Source organism: Solea solea, chromosome 9 (assembly GCF_958295425.1).
Source record: "Solea solea chromosome 9, fSolSol10.1, whole genome shotgun sequence".
NCBI classification, from domain to species: domain Eukaryota; kingdom Metazoa; phylum Chordata; class Actinopteri; order Pleuronectiformes; family Soleidae; genus Solea; species Solea solea.
The window spans coordinates 24497274-24516281 of NC_081142.1; the positions used below are offsets into that span (position 1 = coordinate 24497274).

The 19008-nt window shown below is 42.3% G+C and overlaps 2 protein-coding genes across 2 annotated transcripts; both read left to right on the top strand.

Annotated features, from left to right (window-relative positions):
* The first annotated feature begins 22 nt into the window (after positions 1-22).
* rp2 (RP2 activator of ARL3 GTPase) lies at positions 23-7848 on the top strand. The gene is made up of 5 exons (XM_058638574.1): positions 23-316; positions 2539-3207; positions 4254-4368; positions 6080-6165; positions 7124-7848. The coding sequence occupies exons 1-5, from the start codon at positions 158-160 to the stop codon at positions 7205-7207; spliced, it is 1113 nt and encodes a 370-aa protein (XP_058494557.1). The 5' UTR covers positions 23-157; the 3' UTR covers positions 7208-7848.
* A 1801-nt stretch (positions 7849-9649) lies between these two features.
* jade3 (jade family PHD finger 3) lies at positions 9650-18647 on the top strand. Its single transcript, XM_058639317.1, has 12 exons — positions 9650-9893; positions 11816-11882; positions 11966-12025; positions 12101-12183; positions 12902-13059; positions 13129-13319; positions 13740-13951; positions 15206-15373; positions 15455-15571; positions 16171-16632; positions 17096-17213; positions 17675-18647. Exons 3-12 carry the CDS (start codon positions 11977-11979, stop codon positions 18466-18468), a joined length of 2352 nt encoding a protein of 783 aa, XP_058495300.1. The 5' UTR covers positions 9650-9893; positions 11816-11882; positions 11966-11976; the 3' UTR covers positions 18469-18647.
* Positions 18648-19008: the final 361 nt, after the last annotated feature.

Below are 19008 nucleotides of genomic sequence, written 5' to 3' on the forward strand. Positions count from 1 at the left end.
GGATGAGAAATGATGCTTGGAAACGGGAAGCTAAAAAAAAATAAAAAAAATCTTGTCAACTAAAGTGCTGGTGCTAATCTCCAGCGTCACGTTTGTCGTGTTTTTCGTGTGCGGAGCCGCAGTTTTTTAGCGTGAAAACCCGCCGTGACGCGGAAACATGGGCTGTTTCTTCTCCAAGAAATCCAAGAGAAAGTCGGAGAAAGACGATCGCACTCCGACGACGACCACCGTCGAAACGACGACGGGCAACGCGGTTCCCCTTGGCAACAACAGCGACGAAGCTCCGAAGCAATACAGCTGGGACAAGCGAGAGAAGGTGACGAAAAAACAACAGAACAACCAAAAAATCACGACAACGTCACGACATTTACCGTTAAACTGACGCATGCTAACAAGTTTAGCTGTTCTTACAGCCGAGCAGTCTGTCACGCGCTCTCAGGAAGCTAATTTTCAGTGAACAGACTACACGTTCACGATTAACCTGCAGCCTGTAAGGGCGGGGCAAGATACGATTATATCGTACGTCGCGGTGTGTGTTCTTGACTCGAAAACGCTGTTAATTTCACCAACATACACTCAAAATGATTTAATAAGAGTTACCACAAGTGGGAGCTGCATCTTTCTTGTCATTCCAGGCCCTGAAGAGTTTATTTACGATTCTTATAATTCTTAAAATGTTCAACAACTATGCATCCTGCTGTTCTTAACATAACATAATATGTAATATTAGGAATATTTTTGTTTTCTCGTTGTATTCTTTAAGAAGATGAGCAGAAATACGTTTATGTTTAGATCTTTGATTTGTATTTGTGCACATTTTCAGGTACAAACTAAAAGAATATAGGTTATGCACAGAAGACTCCGCCCACTTACATTTAAGAAGAATGTTTTTTACTATTTTCACAATAATAAAAAAAAATGCTAATATTTTGTTCAGCGTTAATGTGAATCACATCTTCATATATGTACTGTAGCTACATGGAAACCACAGCAATTAAATAATTCATTACTCTTTTGATTCTTATCTTGATTATCGAGATAATCGATTCGTTTTAAAAAAGTCTAAGTCTAAGTTGTGTGGTTTTGGATCAGGACCGGGATTTATACAGGACCAGCATATGTACAGGTCAGATGTCGGAGAATCAGACTCAGAATCAAAGTGCAAAGGTTTTGTATCAAATCAGCTTTTGATTCACATTTTCCGGAGGCGTGCTCTGAGTTTAGGGGGCGTTCCTGAGTTAATAACGTTCCACCACCTCGGAAATTCAGAGTTCCGACTACAAATGGAATGCACCACTAGTTGCTCCATGTCTTTTTCTTAATTTTTGGCACATTTCTGTGGCAACGTTACAGCCCCACATACAGGCCTGGCACATGTACAACAGCTTACTTAGAGTTGTATTGTTGGGGTTTCGCATGGATGAAGATATTTTTTAAGATCGTACAAGAAAAAGATCGTACAAGGAAAGTTCTGTTTCAGTGTGAATAAAACGCAGGTTTCTACTTAATTCGCAGATTGGACAATGGCGTCCGTGTGTCAGTGACACTGTTTTATGAACGACGCTAACTATTGTCAGTATTTGTGTTTGTAACTAAATGTACACCTTGTTTACCTGCTGAGTTTGTTTGGTTACAACGTTGACCTGTGTTTGTGTTCACACTGTTACTCAACATCATCTTCCTCACAGGAGTCGTGGACTCAAAGCCTCTCACTTCATCTTATAATCAGATTACTGCACAGTGTGTGTGTTCACTGCTGACCACACACACACACACAGGCGTTAACTCACTTCCGCTTTCTCTCACTGCTCTTTGTGTCTCTGCTGCCTTTAATGAAAAGAAACCAGTCCGTTTTACCCGTTCATTATGGTCCTGTTTCACTTTTTCATAACAAAAGTTCTGTTCAATTTTTATGTTGAACATAAAAACAAATGTTGAAATGATGATCAAATAATAATAATAATGATAATAGTAATGACAAATGATGGCAGTGTATAGCAGATGCAGACCACACCCTGAATGCCTCATGGAAATGAAGAATTGTTTGTTACTGAAGGTGTACTTCCTGTTGCCAGTAGGTGGCGCAAACACTGGCTTTGCAGGTTATTATTGTGAATTGATTTGTCCATAAAAAGAAGAATAGCAACGGGGTGGAAGACTGCTCTGTGCTAGTCATACTTTTGGCCACTACCATGGTTGCCGCGGTAACCTGCATACAAATCAAAGGAAGGTGTGGGTAGAGTCTGTCTGGGCGGAAGCCTGCTGTGTGGCTAGTGGACACACAAAATGTGACTTTTCTGACAGGAAACTGAAGTTTGTAAACCACTAGCCACACAGCAGGCTTCCGCCCAGACAGACTCCGCCCACACTTTCCCTTGATTTGTAAACTGACAGATTTTATTAACTGAGTTTTTTCTTGTGTCAGGCTGGTTCTCAGCAGCAGGGGGCGCTCAGTACAGCACATTATGTGTATATTCTTCAGAAAAGCTGAACTGTCTCTTTCATGTTGTGTGTGTGTGTGTGTGTGTGTGCATGCAGGTGGATCCTAAAGACTACATGCTGACGAAGCTCAAAGACATGACGGTGGGTCGTCTTCCCGGGAAACTGAACGGGCAGCAGTTTGTCATCCAGGAGTGTGAGAACTGCAACATCTACGTGTTCGACCACGCGGCGACCATCACCATCGACGACTGTGTCAACTGCCGCGTGTTCCTGGGACCCGTGAAGGGCAGCGTGTTCTTCAGAGACTGTAAAGACATCAAGTGTGTGGTGGCCTGTCAGCAGTTTCGCACGCGGGACTGTAAAAAGATGGACGTGTTCCTGTCCTGCAGCACTCAGCCCATCATTGAGTCGTCCACGGGGATGAAGTTCGGCTGCTTCCAGTACTACTACCCCGAGCTGGGCTTCCACTTCAAGGACGCCGGCCTGAGCATCTTCAACAACAACTGGAGCAACATCCACGACTTCACGCCCGTGTCCGGCGAGAACAACTGGAGCTTGTTGCCAGAGGCGTCGGCGGTCCTGGACTTCATACCCGCGCCAGACTCGGAGTCCGAGTTCAAGTCTGTGCGGATCTCCGCCGACGCGTCGCGCAGCATCGTGCCTTTGACAAAGGGAGGGAGACGCAGGGACAGCGACGAGTCCTGTCTCTTTGTCTTCTTCGCCGGAGAATACACGACCGCAAACGCCCGGAAAATGATTGACGAGGTGAGAGAGTGAGAGGAAGTTTGGTTTTGTTTAACAGCTCCTATGGTGACACTGTGTGTGTGTGTGTGTGTGTGTTACACATACTGAGGAGATTAAATGACTTCCACTGTTCTGAGATTAAAGGGATAGTTCAGGTTTTTGGTGGTGCTGACATGTTGTCTCTGCACAATCATCTGTGTGAAAACATGGCTGCTGGAAATTAAACCAGGAAAGAAACAGTTTTTATCCACTTAACAAAAGACTCGGCAACTAAAATCTACGTCAGTTTAAGTCTACGATATCTTTGTCACATGTTTACATCTTTATCTCACTGTTAGACAGACTTTTCCAACAGGAAACTGAAGTTTGTAAACCACTCACACCAAAGTCCATAGAGAAAATCAGTGATTTTAACATCACAGCACACAGGAGCTGTTGATCCACTGCTGCCTCCATCACTAAGTTCTAATGTCTTATTTTGTAAAAATTCGGCATTTAAAATCCTTTGTTCAGATTGACCTCAGTGACACAAAGTGACCACACGAGGCAGCAACAGACCAGCAGCTCCTGTGTCCCCACCAGCTAAAATCACTGATTTTCTCTATGGGCTTTGGTGTGGGAGAGTGAGTGGTTTACAAACTTCAGTTTCCTGTTGGAAAAGTCGCTCTAACAGTGAGATAAAGACGTGAACATGTTCTTAAGCTACATGGGTTAGGGTTACAGACTTAAACTGACGTAGATTTCACTGGTATGGTCTTTTTGTCAAAATTTTTGGCTAAAATATTTGTTGTAGCAGCAGGGGGCGCTCACAGCTCAGTCAGTGACACTTTAATCTCATGAGTTGCGTCACAGGTTAATCTTGTGTTAAAGTCATTAAAAACATTGGGCTCAAAGATAAAAACGCCTTTATGAAAAGTGTCTGCGTGTTCATGACTTTTTGTCGTGTGCTCCCTGTGAATTCCAGTCCTGTTTGTGCTGTTGTTAATTACTGTGTCACAGAAGCATGAGACTGGATCTTCATGTGAGGAGGATTCCTGTAAAAAACCTCTTAAATCTCATCTAAACAGGCGACTGCTAAAGGTTTCGTGTTGATCCAGACTAAAGAAGTGTCCATGAGACCTGAAGACGTGAAGAGGGTTTTCCAGAACAGTGCGGATGATTTGGTGGAGTGGATCACCAAAGGTAAGTTGTTCCTTTTTTCTTTCCTCCTAACTCATCAGCTGCTCACAAAGTTGGCCATGAGCGTAGGTCTGGTTTTAATTTAATTTATTTCATTTATTATGATGAATAAATGTGTGAAATACACCTAATATTATACTTATATTGATAAAAAAAAAATAATGTTTTAAAGTTTAGATGAAGTTAGGTTTACTAATGTTAGGATTTAAGGTACTGTAGGTTTATATTTAAGCTAAGCTTTTATCTTTTGATTAACTTCGTTAATGGTTGGTTTAAAGTTAAGTCAAGGTTCAGATTTAAGTTGCTTGCTTTTAGAATGAAATTATGATTTGGGTTAAGTTTAGATTAAGTTATTTTAAGCTCGGTTTAGCCAGTGAAACAAGAACAGAAATTTAAAAATGAATTTCCCGTTTTTGTTTTAATGACTTTTTTGTTTTTTAAAGTCTTCATTTATTCATTTAGAAACAATATTCAAAGCTCAAATATGCAAAACTCCTCCTTCCACAGGTAACATTTGTTTTTTGACGAGCTCTAAAGCAGAAGCAGAAACTTACTTCATGTAATCATGAGAAAATGATCAGAAATCACATGAATCATGTTTTCAATGAGCTTTTGACTCAGAACAGGAAATGATCTCCTTCTTCTGACTTTGTTTCCTTTACAGGAAAATGTGTCATAAACCACTTGATTTAAAAAAAAAAAAAAAAAAGCACTATCTACAGGCCTGAAGTGTACCGCAGCGTTAAGAGTGGTTTGGTGGATGAAGACATTTCCTGAAACGGAAAACTTTTACAAAACGTCAAAGAAAAACGTTTGTTAATGTTGTGACGATGACTTTAACTGCAGTAAGCAGAGGTGTGGGGAAAATCCATTCTGTCAAATATTGCAATATTTTGCATGGTGATACTAAGTATAACTTTTTTTAAAGCATCTAATGTTTCAACTGACCTTACAAATAAACATTCACCTTTTTGTGGATTAGTATAAAAAAAATCAGTTGACATTCTGTCCACTAGATGGCGCCAAGTGCTCACTCTCAATAGAGTTGTGTTATTTTATCACAATATATGAGCAATATCACGATAATATCATATCCTGACTTAAATATCGTGACACAAATATTGTATCGTGATAATATTGTGACTTAAATATCATGATAATATTGTATCATGACTTAAATGTCATGATAATATTGTATCATGACTTAAATAACGTGATAATATCGTTGCATGACAAACATTGTGACAATATTGTGACTTAAATATCATAATATCGTGACTTCAATATAAATAATATCCTGACTTAAATAGTAATAATATCGTGACTTAAATATCATGATAATATTGCGACTTAAATATTGTGACTTAAGTATCGTGACTATTATGTATCGTAACTTAAATATCGTGATAATATTGTAGCGTGATTTAAATTTTTCTAATGTTGTGACTTAAATATGGGGTAATATTGTGGCTTAAATATTGTGATAATATTGTGACATAAATATTGGGATGATATCGTAATTCAAATATCGTGACATAAATATTGTGACTTAAATATCTAGATAATATTGTGACTTAAATATGGTGATTTAAATATTCATGAGTTAAATATTGTGATAATATTTATCGTTACTTAAATATGGTGATAATGTTTTATTGTGGCGTCCCTGCTGATTTCCGCCCCTAACAATTCCTGTCTTGTTTTCATGTTAAAGGTCCCGTGATCGCACTGGAACTGAGTGGTGACGGAGTCGTAGAAGCCTGCAAGAAAATCGCCAATGATGTCTTCAGTGGCACCAAGGTAACAGCGCCACCTATCTTTCATTCACAAACACAGTCAAGTAACAGAAGCAGTCGAGTCATTGTTACTGCGGTGACGTCGTCCCTGCGATACTCACGGGACACTTTTCTACTTTCAAACGTCTTTGTGTTTTTGTCTGCGAAGCTAAAAAATATCGTTGCCTTTCAGTTTGTTTTAGAGACATTTAAAGAGTTTAAAACCGATTGCTGCGATAATATATCGTGAATCTAAACCACTTTTGCTTAAATCTTTGTCAGAAGCATTTTTGATTATTTTTTTGCATCACAGATGGGAAACATCGCGAAGAAACAAGAATCTTTAACTAGAACATTATAAATCGCAAAATCCTGGAATAACATGCAGCTCCCCCTTGTGGCACTTTCAGAATAAATAGCTCTCATGTCAGTCGTGTAAAATATAAACAGTTCTCCTTTTTCACGATTATCCTGATAATAAAGAATCACTACCATCAATTTACTGCCGGTGCTTTTTAGTGCTATGTGTGGTTCAAATGTTTCATCTTTTTTTGTTTTACGATATTCTTACACATTGCGACAAAAAGCATTAGCAGCAAGTTGACGGTGGTGAATGTCCTTCATGGGGAAAAAAGTGAATAAGCAAAATTAAGTTTAGCTCATTTAGCTGACAGTTGTGGTTTTCTTTGGTTCTTTGTCTCTGGTTTTATCCCTCCCTCCCATTGGACCTCTGGTCAAAGCTCCGCCCCCTAAAACACTGGAGGTTTTTGCTACATTACATATGATAATTTTTGGAAATGTTTAAAAATTATATAAATTATTAAATGTAGCCGATGTTTTCCAAAAATGTTCACAAATTATCACAATAATATCGCAAATAGCTATTTTGTTCGGGATAATTGTGACAGGAAATATTGTTCCATACCTTGTCGTTGTGTGTTGTCGCTCCATCCCCAAATGTTAAGTGTTTTTCTCTCGTGCAGGTTTTTGTCTCCGACAACAAAAACACATCGTCCCGGGATGTCGACAACTTCTTCAACTTCGCAGACATGCAGATGGGCCTGTAAACGATCGTGTTTCACAGAACAAGTGTACGAGTTTTCTAAAGCAGCCGCCGTCCAGTGGCGTTTTTGTTTTTTTCATTCTCCAGAAACAAAGTAGGTGTGAATGTTTGAATGTAAAGATTGATTTGCTGTAAACATCGTGACTTTGCTGCTGCTGATGCTGTGAATATTTATATTATTCTATGAATGTATTTGATTTGGAAGCTTTTATTGATCGTGAATGTAGTCGTTTGCTGTAAATGTCGGGTTCGTTTGAGTTGGTGGGAAAAAAAAACAAAAAACCCACACACACAAGCACAAGAGAGAAATATTTTGTATTTATATAAATGTGTGAGGATTTATCCATGCATGTGCTTTAGATGACGTATATTTTTCAAACGTGCTGTATCCGTTAGGCCAAAGCTCAGAGTGTCGAGGTCAACTTCATGTTTTCACAAGGAAAAGAAAAAAGTGCTGGAATATTTTCATGTAGCCACTTCGTATGATCGTTTCAAAAAAATATTTTGTAATATTTTTTTTTTATATTCTACTCGATGTTTTTGTATAGAAACAGTTTCATGTTCTACTTTATAATTTTTAGTCAAAGTTGTATTGTGTACCACTTGGATTTATTTTTTAAATAAATTTTCTCCTCCGCATGTAAACGTTCTGACCTATGACGATTTTCCATCACACTCGTCTACACTCAGTTTAGTATCAGTCACGTTGTTTCCATGACATCATAGCTCCTCCTCAAAGTGGGCGGAGTCATCACAGCACGGCTGCGTGAAACTGTGGTGACGTGGTTTTCTCCACGACACAAACACACAAACTAGTGACTTGTAAAGCAGTTGTTTTGGGTGAAAGTGAATCATTAAAAAGATTTGTTCACAGAATGGTTCAGTCCTTGGTCACGATTGGGCTCACGATGGCCGGCTTTTAGCATTGCTGTCTCTAAATACACCAGACTCCTCAGTTAAATATTGACATTTTTACTTTCATTTTAGTTTCCTTTGCTAAATATTGGAGTTCAACGCATGTTTTCAGGATTTTAAGACTTTTTAACTCATCTACAGTTGGACAGTGTTGGCTTTGATTCTTTCGTCGGACATTGCAATCACGACTCTTCAGTGACGTCACTCTCTGACCAGTCAGAGGCCGGCAGTATGATGAGGTCACATTTTAGTCAGTCGTGTATAAAGTACTTTAAAGTGATACCAGAAAATGACTTTGGTAGAAGTTAAAGTCACTTTTTTTAATGTTACTTAATTAAAAGTCTTAAAGTTTATGACATTTGCAAAAGTCATTTTCATTCTTTCAGGTTAGGATTGAGCCATGGTGGCTCAGTGGTAGGGCCAGTTGTCTTTCAATTGGAAGGTTGTGGGTTTAACTCCTGGCTCTGCTCGTCTATATGTGTCCTTGAGCAAAGACACTTAAGCCCATGTTGCAGCGTGTGAATGGGTTATGAAAAGATGTGTGAATGGGTGAAACTGTCATGTAAAGCGGCTCATCAAGACTAGAAAAGCGCTGTATAAATACAGACCATAATACCAACTCTTCTTCTGATTTGATTTGGTAGTAACGAGTAACAAAGAGAGTTACATGAAATGTAGTGCAGTAAAAGTACATAATATATATAATAATATAAATAACGTAAATTACTTTTACAACTCTTTATTTTAGTATCGACTCAGCAAGTTCTAATTAACCATAACCAGTTAATGACTAACCTTAGTTACAATTCAAATCTTAGTCCTAAACTTAAACCTGTTCTTCTGAAATGAGGTTCTGCCTCATTAGGACCAGGTTCTGGTTTCCATGAGGACTGGTCCTGACATGGTCAGTGTTGATGACAAAAGGTTCCATTTAATATCAAAGGACTAGTGATGTGTTGTTTGTGAACGAGCCGGATCTAAGAGCCGACTCCCGTCAGGGAGAACCAGATCTTCTGCCGCCCCTGCTCCAGGACTTCATTTTGATGGACACACCATGTGGCCAGTGACACAGGAGGACAGACTAGGGTCATACCATTATGTAACAGAAGGAAGGGGGAAGTGTAGTGGTCCAGATACAAGTGGGCCAGGGAAAAAGTGAAGAAACCAGGAAAAAGAAGCAGCATGAGATAATGGAGTTTGTAAAGTTCAGTGCAGGGTTAGGTTTGGTTCAGTTGTTCATTCAAAGGTTTAATTAACCTTAATTAACCTTAATGAAAATAAATGCATAAAAATAAGGCTTACATGAAAACACTGATTTAAATGCTTGATAACACACAAAGCATTCATAATCACTATATTAGGCTGAAGGTTCTGAGTGAAGAGACGTTCAGGAGCCGAGCCAAAGAAAACGAATCTTTGAAAAGAGCCGGACTTCCCATCCGGCACAACCCAGGTCTTCCTCCTCTGAGAGGACCTGGGTTGTGGCTTTGTTTCCCGCTGTCAGTGGACAGAGGGCAGACGCCGGTGAACAAATCGAGCGCATCTAGGATGAAAGGAACTCTGCGGGATTTAGGACCCGGCAGAAAACGCGGTACAATAGAGCTGTTGTGCAGCGGAGGAGGAGGAGGAGGACCGAGTCTCAGAAGAGAAGATTCAAACATAAAAAGCAGGATTTAATGTGGAACCAGAAACGGAACCTCTGTTTTACATGAACACGGTCACTGTGGACGGACATACGCGTGGGATCAAGAGACGAGCAGCGCGGAAAAGTGGAGGTAAGATGGAGGAAAGTATGGACAATATGAGCGAGTGTGTTCCTCCAAGCAGCGGGGCCTCCTCCTCCTGCTGCTGCTTCTCGAGCTTCTGCTGAGTCACTGTGTGTGTTCGTGTGTTTGTTTACGACACTCTCTGTGGAGTGAAACACTTCCACGGTTTCTTTATCGCTGCGTTTAAAAAACAAACCACGCTGTGACACGAAGGAAGCGACATGTTTGGATGACGGCGGTGGCGCCATGTTTGATTCCTTTGATTCCATGCTCAGCAGCCATTAGTGCCCGCCCCGCCGGCCGCTCCAGGCCGCACACACCGAGTGTTTGGCGCCAACCACACGATTTATGATAGTGTCCGACATCGCGATTAAAAAAAAACCACAATGCGATTTTACATCTGTTCGATGATCATGGATTTGGAAGGTCATTAGTATTTTACATAAGTGACTTGCTAGTGCTGTTTATTTAATCAACAAACAGTTGTTGTCATCAGTTTAAGTCTCTACATCAACGTCTTTATCTCACTGTCAGACAGACTTTTCCAACAGGAAACTGAAGTTTGTAAAGCACTCACTCTCCCACACCAAAGTCCATAGAGAAAATCAGTGATTTTAACATCACAGCACACAGGAGTTGTTGATCCATTGCTGCCTCCATCACTAAGTTCTAATGTTTTACTTGGTTATTTCGGCATTTAAAGTCCCACTATTGGATTGACTTCAGCGACACAGAGTGACCACACGAGGCAGCAGTAGACTTGCAGCTCCTGTATTCCCGTAAACAATTAGACAGACTTTTCCAACAGGAAACTGAAGTTTGTAAATCACTCACTCTCCCACAGCAAAGTCCGTAGAGAAAATTAGTGATTTTAGCCGGTGGGGGCACAGGAGCTGCTGGTCTGCTGTCACTTTGTGTCCCTAAAATAAGTCTGAACCTGAATTGTATAATGCCGAATTGACATAATAAGACCTTTGACCTTAGTGATGGACGCAGCAGTGTATCGACAACTCCTGTGTGCTGTGATTTTAAAATCACTGATTTTCTCTATGGGGTTTGGTGTGTGTTGTGAGTGTTTGATGCAGATGTATCTTTATAAGCTTCAGCTTTGAATTAATTAACATCTTGTGCTTGTTTTTACTTACACTATGGTATAGAGTGGTACTGCCTTCACGAACCCCCCCACCCGTCCTGTCCTCATGAGGAATGTGAAGCATGTCCTGTCTGTTGAAACAGTTTACTGTGCTGCTGAAGCTGCTGCTGCTGCTGCTGAAGCTGCTGCTGCTGCTGCTGCCACTGCTGCTGAAAAAAAACTGATTTTAGACATTTAACTAAAGACTGTTTAAGTCTACGATATCTACATCACAATGTCACGTATTTATCTCAGTTAGACAGACTTTTCCAACAGGAAACTGAAGTTTGTAAAGCACTCACTCTCCCACACCAAAGTCCATAGAGAAAATCAGTGATTTTAGCATCACACACACAGGAGTTGTTGATTCACTGCTGCCTCCATCACTAAGTTCAAATGTCTTATTTTGACACTTAATGTCAGTGACACAAAGTGACCACATGAGGCAGCAGTAGACCAGCAGCTCCTGTGTCTCCGCCAGCTAAAATCACAGATTTTCTCTATGGACTTTGGTGTGGGAGCGTGAGTAGTTTACAAACTTCAGTTTCCTGTTGGAAAAGTCTAACAGTGAGATAAAGACGTGAACATGTGACGTAGATATCGTAGACTTAAACGGACGTAGATATTATTGCACAAGTCTTTTGTTAAAGGGATAAAATAATTTTTTTCTGTACCTCCGAGACAAACTTACCTCAGTATGTGTTAGTAATAATATACCTCGCCTTTTAAAAACCCTGAACTATCCTTTTTTTAATATTCAGTAAATGTTTTACACACATTTATTTCTCTTTCTGTGCAGGTATGACATTAAGCTGTTATTGAACACCAGAGGAGTTCACAGCATGCTTTTCAATCTGAACTTTATGGTGAGTCATTCATGATGGTGTAGTTAAACATGTGGATGATGAAATAAACCCTGTTAAGTGTTTTAACACCGTGTGTGTTGCAGGATGTTACAGGATGAAGCGTCTCAGGTCGTCGAGCAGCAGCGACTCGTCTGACAATGACAGTGAGTCTCAGCTGACGTCTGTCATTTGTTTGTGTTGGGTTTTTATGAATGATTTATAATTTTCTCTTTATTTAGGTCCTTCAACCTCCTTCTGCTCATCGCACAAGTATGGCAGCAAGCCTGGAACCCCGGCCTCCAACCCCAAGAAACCAGCTGAAGTAAGTTTGGTACAGAACTCTGTTCTTTTATTAGAACCCAGTGAGTTTGGTGGTGAAATCAACAGCTGATCCACATAAGAGAAGTGTTTTTGATTATTAGTGATTAGTCAAATTAGTCGTTTGTCAAACCTGGGAATGATTCAGTGTCGATGATTCCTTGAATATTTTCTGCTTTCTTTGCTCCATATAAACAAAAATCATTTTTAGTTTATGGACAAAAACAAGACCTCATCATTTCCAGGTGATGTCATTGTGAGTTGCAGATGATTTCATAGTCTTCTTAACTTTTAAAGCATGAAATAATTCATACACCACATGTCTAAACTTAAAGGTGCATTTGTAAATCAGATCATAAACTGTTTAAGTATTTGTTTAAGTATTTTTTTTTATTGTGTATATAATGTGAAATTAAATCACCTTCTGTGATTTTTCAGCTTCTTAAATGTGACCATGTTCTGCTTTCTTTACACATTGATCTGTGTAATTACTGTGACCTTTTGACATCTGACGTGTGTTTTTCTGTCCAGGTTTGAAACAATGACTTCATTAATCAATGAATAAATGAATTGTTTTTGGGTTTCTGTGATGTCTCAGCTTCTTACATGTGAATACTTTCTGCTTTCTTTGGTCCATAAAACAAAGAAATCATCTTGAGTTTGTGGACATTTTTCTAAACCAAGCAGCTCATGGATGCGTGGATGTGTCTTGTGTCCTGCAGGTGTTCAGAAAAGACCTGATCAGTGCCATGAAGCTTCCGGACTCTCACCACGTCCCTCCTGAGGATTATTACCTGCTGGCCGACACCTGGAAGCAGGAGTGGGAGAAGGGAGTCCAGGTTCCTGCCAGTCCAGACACCGTCCCCGAGCCGTCGGTCAGGTAACGCTGCGTCCTCTGAGACCACGTCTCTGAAGACGCTCTGAGCTCACCGGTGTCTTCTGTGTTCAGGGTGATTGCGGAGCGGTCAAAGGAAGTCCTGTACTCGCACCAGAGGAAGTACATCCAGTGTTCCTGCCTCGAGTCCACCGACCCCGGGTACGTCAACATCAAAGAACTGGCCGAGGACATGTGTCGCTACGACCTGGACGACATGGACCTGCGCTGGCTGCACGCGCTCAACACACAGCTGCAGCGCATGGGTGAGAAGAAGCGCGCTCAGTCTAGAGCTGCAACTAGCGATTATTTTCATGATCGATTATTTTCTCGATTAATCGTTTGGTGTTCAGAATATCAGAAAACCTTAAAAAAAATGTTGATCGGGGTTTGTCAAACCTGGAAATGATGATCTCAGATGTCTTGTTTTGTCCACAAACCAAAATGATTGACTTTTAATGATTTCTTTGTTATCCAGAGCAAAGAAATCAAGAAAATATTCACATTTAAGAAGCTTAAACAATCGGAAATCTTGTTTTAATCACGAAAAAAACGATTATTCATCGTTTCATCGTTTCAGCTCTAGCTCAGTCACGTCTGTTAGGTTTAAGGCGAGATGAAGTTAGTTTACGGTTGCTTTAGGGTCACTCAGGATTTAGATTTTTGGTTGTTTTTTTTTCTTTTAGGGGAGGGGCCTGTGGACGAGCTCACGATGGAACGCGCCATGGAGGCGCTGGAGCGGCAGTGTCACGAGAACATGAACCACGCCATCGAGACGGTGGAAGGTCTGGGCATCGAGTACGACGAGGACGTCATCTGCGACGTGTGTCGCTCTCCTGACAGCGAGGAGGGAAACGACATGGTTTTCTGTGACAAGTGCAACATCTGTGTTCACCAGGTAAACACCAGGCCCCGCCCACTTCACCTGACGCATTCACGAAGAGAATGCTAACTGACAGACGGTTAGATAACGGTCAACGTTCAGCCTAAGTCGGGATGCACCGATCCACGTTTGTATCGGTGACAATGGGCCGATCTATTCAGTCTAATTCTATGCTGCGCGCTGTGAGTGACGTCGTGTGCGAGCAGCACGGCGTGCGGAAGCACACGTTGTTTTCTAAATGGAAGCGAGTGAAAGGATCGATTAGGTGGAACTTTTTCACACGACCTCAGACAACAAAACTCCACGGCTACTTGCAAAACCTGTAAAAGGGGTGCTCGCCGTGGAGGACGGACAAGCGCTGTCGGTCGTCGGGGACAAAGGATTCCGGCTGCTAATGATCCACCCGGAGCCACGGTACGACATGATAAACCGAAAATCTCTTGTCCGAGGCGGCTCTACCTGAACTGCATGTACAGTTCCAATCGCAGATTAGAGAAGATAAAAGTTTTACTACAGATATCTGGAGCTGTGATGTTTCCCCCGTGTCACTTTAAGTTTGACAGCTCACTGGCTGGATGAGAGTTACGTGTTAAACGCAACGAACTTCCGTGGGTCACACACGAGTGATGGGATTGCAGCGACCCGAAGTTCCTTTGAGCAGAGTCCACGTGATTGTGAGGGACAAAGGCGATGAAGAACACGAGAGCGCGTCGTCTCGGCTGCTGCTCGTTGTGAATGAGGGACTTCTATCTAGAAGCTATTTATTTTAGTTTATTCAGCTGCTTTTGTGTTGGATGTTAAAATCATTTTTACACTAAACTAAACTATTAACACAGAACTGACTGTTTATTTTGAATGTCTATCAAGCTTGTGAAGCTATTGGTTTATTTAAGATTGCTGTACTGGTGCACAGTTATTAACAACTCATTGGTGCCAATTCGGCCACTGCTCTGAAAATGACTGGCAGCCAATGAGTTAAATAAATAAATAAATAAGTCATTCAGTACAGACGAGACATTAATTCCGCGCTGTTTCTCTGTATCGGATCTGCCAATTCTTAACCTCCAGATGTCGGTATCAGAGGTGAAAAAGGCGGATCGTGCATCCCTAATTCTAATGACAATAAGACATAGACGGGGTTCGATAACCCTCTGAAAACACTCTGAAACACCATTTCCTGCATTTTGAAGGCCAGATTTCGTGAAGTAAAGCTGTCGCGTGTCGGTGATGTAGCGGGTCACATCACCTAACGTCACTCTCTCCTCACAGGCTTGTTACGGCATCGTTAAAGTCCCCGTTGGAAACTGGTTGTGTAGGACGTGCGTCCTCGGCATCGACCCGCAGTGTCTCCTGTGTCCCCAGAAGGGCGGCGCCATGAAGGCCACGCGTGCAGGCACTAAGTGGGCACACGTGAGCTGTGCTCTGTGGATCCCAGAGGTACATGTTTTTAAAATGAGTGTTTTTAAAGTGGACGTGACTGAGACTGTTCTGAACTGTGCTGCTGTTGCTGTTGTTCAGGTGAGCATCGCCTGTCCTGAGAGGATGGAGCCCATCACTAAAGTCTCTCACATCCCACCCAGCCGCTGGTCTCTCATCTGCAGTCTGTGTAAACTCAAGACAGGAGCATGTATCCAGGTCAGTGTGGTCACTCTATTCTCATCTGTCAGGGACGATGGTTATAGGCTTAATTCTGTCTTAGTTCCTGTCATTGTCCCTGGTTAAGCTTTTACTTTGAAGAAAATGGATGTTAAATTAATTTAAATGAATGAATCCAACACTCTGAACACTGATTTAAGAACAATGACAAATTAAAAAAACAAGATCTCAGTGTTTTTTAAAGGGAAACTTTTAAAGTGAAGTGCAGTTCTATGAAGAAGTGACACAGAGCTGCCACTGAGTCTACGCTCACGTCTTTATCTCACTGTTAAACTGAAGTTTGTAAAGCACTCACTCTCCCACACCAAAGTCCAGAGAGAAAATCAGTGATTTTAGCTCACAGGGACACAGGAGCTGCTGGTCTGCTGCTGTTACTGAGTTAAATCTAAATGAAATATTTTAATAGCCGATTTAACGAAATAAGACATTAGAACATAATGATGGAGGCAGCAGTGGATCATCATCCTCTATACTGCACAAAGCTGTAGCAGCAGTTTGTTCAAAGTTAGTTTTTCTGTCTTCTGTTGGTGTTTTTCTTCCCTTTTTTTAATTATCACATTTGTGTGCTTTGCCCTCAGTGCTCCGTGAAGAACTGCACCACTCCTTTCCATGTGACGTGTGCCTTTGAGCACAGCCTGGAGATGAAGACCATCCTGGACGAAGGCGACGAGGTCAAGTTCAAGTCTTTCTGCCTGAAACACAGCAAACCCAAGTCCGGTGAGGTCACTCTGAGTCCGGCTCGCTCCAAACCTCCTGCCACTGAGGCTGTGAAGGTGGGTCAGCGAGCACAGAGGCTGCAGGAGCTGGAGGAGGACTTCTACACTCTGATCCAGATGGACCAGCTGAGCCGGGCCCTGGGCCTCTCCCAGCGCCTGGTGGACTTCATCTACCAGTACTGGAAACTGAAGAGGAAAAGTAACTTCAACAAAGCTCTGCTGCCCCCTAAAGAGGAGGAGGAGAACCTGGTGCTGCAGCCTCACGAGGACAGCATCCACACACGCATGCGCATGTTCATGCACCTGAGACAGGACCTGGAGAGGGTGGGTGAACTTTCTCTGCTGCTGCTGAAGCTGCTGCTGAAGCTGCTGCTGCCGCTGAAGCTGCTGCCGCTGAAGCTGCTGCAGTGTCTGTGTCTCTCTGTCATCACTGCCTGTTTCTCACTTCACATTTTCTGCTCTATTTCTGTCTTCATTCATCACATACGAAGTTATTTATTCTGCAGTGATTTTACAGTAGAATTGTCACTGGTTATTCTCTCTGGAAAAGAGTTAAATTAAGTCAAACTCATTAAAGTAAAACTCAACGATTCAAGAACCTCTTTATTGTTCATTCTGAGTAAAACCCAAACAGGGTGAAAAATAAGGTGTTAAACAGTCTGAATGATTTTAGTGTTAAATTTAACAATAATTAAAAGAGTTGCACCATTTTAACATGAACACCCTCTCACTCACTCTCCCACACCAAAGTCCACTGAAGCGTGACTGCTGTTCTCTCTCTCTGCAGGTGAGGAATCTGTGTTACATGGTGAGTCGTCGTGAGAAGCTGAAGCTGCTGCAGAGTAAAGCTCAGGAGAAGATGTTTAATTTACACGTGCAGCTCATCAACCACGAGCTGTCTGCTGGTGAGAGACCTTCACTGCGCTTCCTTTACTCCTGTATTTGTCTCATTTCCACTGACATCACTCACATTTTTCATCCCAACAGTTCATTCAGTCATGAGTTAATGACTGAATGAATTTCTTTTAATCTAATTTTATCAGTGATGAAGATTCTACTCTTCATCATAAACGCCTTCAATTATACACGCGGCTCATTTATCATTCGTTAATCAATAACTGCCAATTATTTATGAACCTGTTCAACTGTCTGTGGAGGAAATGGCAGGAAGCCCTGGTTACCATGGTTACCGTGTCAGGCGTCAGTGACTGAACACTTTCATATCCATGTTTTTCACGCTGCTCTTCACAATGAAACGTTCACATGTTTAACATCACTACAACACGTCACGTGACCTGGTGTCCTGTGATTGAGTGATTGAGTGAGTGAGGGAGTGAATGAATGAGTTTGTTTTTCTCTTCTTCAGGTCTTCCCGCTTCGTTCCCGGTGGAGAACACGCTGTTCCGTCCTCCTCCACGGATAACGCTAAAGCTGAAAATGCCCAAAGCTTCGACTCTGGGAAACGGAAACTGTGGCTCCAAATCCGGGAACGGACCTCTGTGTCCGGACAACAGCGGGAACGTTTCTGAACACACGGGCGAGGGTCTGGGTCAGGGGAAACCTCAGCTGCACGGTCACATTCGCAGAGAGGAGCGCTCCAACGGACGCCTGCCGTCCTCGAGCCGCTCCAACAACGCGCCGCTGCCCGTTAAACCCACGGGGAAACCGCTAGCGCTGCACGCGGCGCTACACGGTCACTCGTCCAACGGCAAACTGGACCAGGACCGAGCTCGCGGAGCCAAAGCTAACGGCCTCTTAGAGAAGTTCATGGTTCAGAAGGACAGTTCGTGTCAGACGGCGAGTCACCAGGATGCGGCCAACGAGCCGCTGGACAAGAGCAGCTTCCGTAAATGTGCCATGGAACACTTCGGCAGGTCTTTCAAAGAGGCCACCATTAACCTGGTCCGGACCACGGAGGACCTGCGGGCCTCCGACAAACTGTCCCGCAAAGGCCCAGCCAAGGAGCGACTGTGGGCCAAACCCACGTCCGAACACAAAGTGAAGAGCGCACGCTCGCACCAGGACAGTGACGGGTACTGTCCCGACCTGGAGCTCAGCGACTCGGAGCCCGAGGCCAGAGGGAGGAACCGGCACCGGCAGGTCGGGATCAGCCGAGGGAAGCCGAACCTGGGCTCCAGACACGCAAAGGTTCAAAGGTGACGGCTAATGTTAGCTTTTTGTTTCTTTTTTACTCCGCCCACTGCCACCGATCTGTCCAGACCCTGTGACGGTCGACCCAAGTGCCAGAACCAGAACCAGACTTAACACTAATGGTGCTGCTGAAGACCTGCAGCAGAAGATGTTTGACTCTGTAGAAATAAATCTGTGATGATCCTGAACCAGAGTTTTGTTTTTACTTGCTAGCTAGCAGGGTTAATGGTAAAATGTGACATTTACAAACTAATATTTTTAGAACATGTTAAAACGTTCATGAAACATCAGGACGTTGTGTAGCTGGTTCATTTTGTGATCCAGTTCAAAAACTGGTGTGAATGCGAACACGTCATCATTTCTATCATGGCGTTTACACCGAGCACAAAACTGTTCAAACCACAGCTGTGATTGATGGAGCGTTTTAGGCTTTACTTGCACAAATCCATGTGATGTCACTGAACGTCTTTTACCTCCTTTTAGTTTTTCTTTTACAAGAGTTGAAATATTTGAACTTGGAACGACTGAATGATTTTTTTTAACGGTAAA

Bases quoted from the DNA above. Each gene is read 5' to 3' on its own strand.
- rp2 (XM_058638574.1), top strand. From the start codon at position 158: ATGGGCTGTTTCTTCTCCAAGAAATCCAAGAGAAAGTCGGAGAAAGAC. The intron at 317-2,538 runs GTGACGAAAAAA...GTGTGCATGCAG, and splicing joins GCTGGGACAAGCGAGAGAAG to GTGGATCCTAAAGACTACAT. The intron at 4,369-6,079 runs GTAAGTTGTTCC...TTCATGTTAAAG, and splicing joins GGTGGAGTGGATCACCAAAG to GTCCCGTGATCGCACTGGAA.
- jade3 (XM_058639317.1), top strand. From the start codon at position 11,977: ATGAAGCGTCTCAGGTCGTCGAGCAGCAGCGACTCGTCTGACAATGAC. The intron at 15,374-15,454 runs GTACATGTTTTT...GCTGTTGTTCAG, and splicing joins GTGCTCTGTGGATCCCAGAG to GTGAGCATCGCCTGTCCTGA. The intron at 15,572-16,170 runs GTCAGTGTGGTC...CTTTGCCCTCAG, and splicing joins AGACAGGAGCATGTATCCAG to TGCTCCGTGAAGAACTGCAC.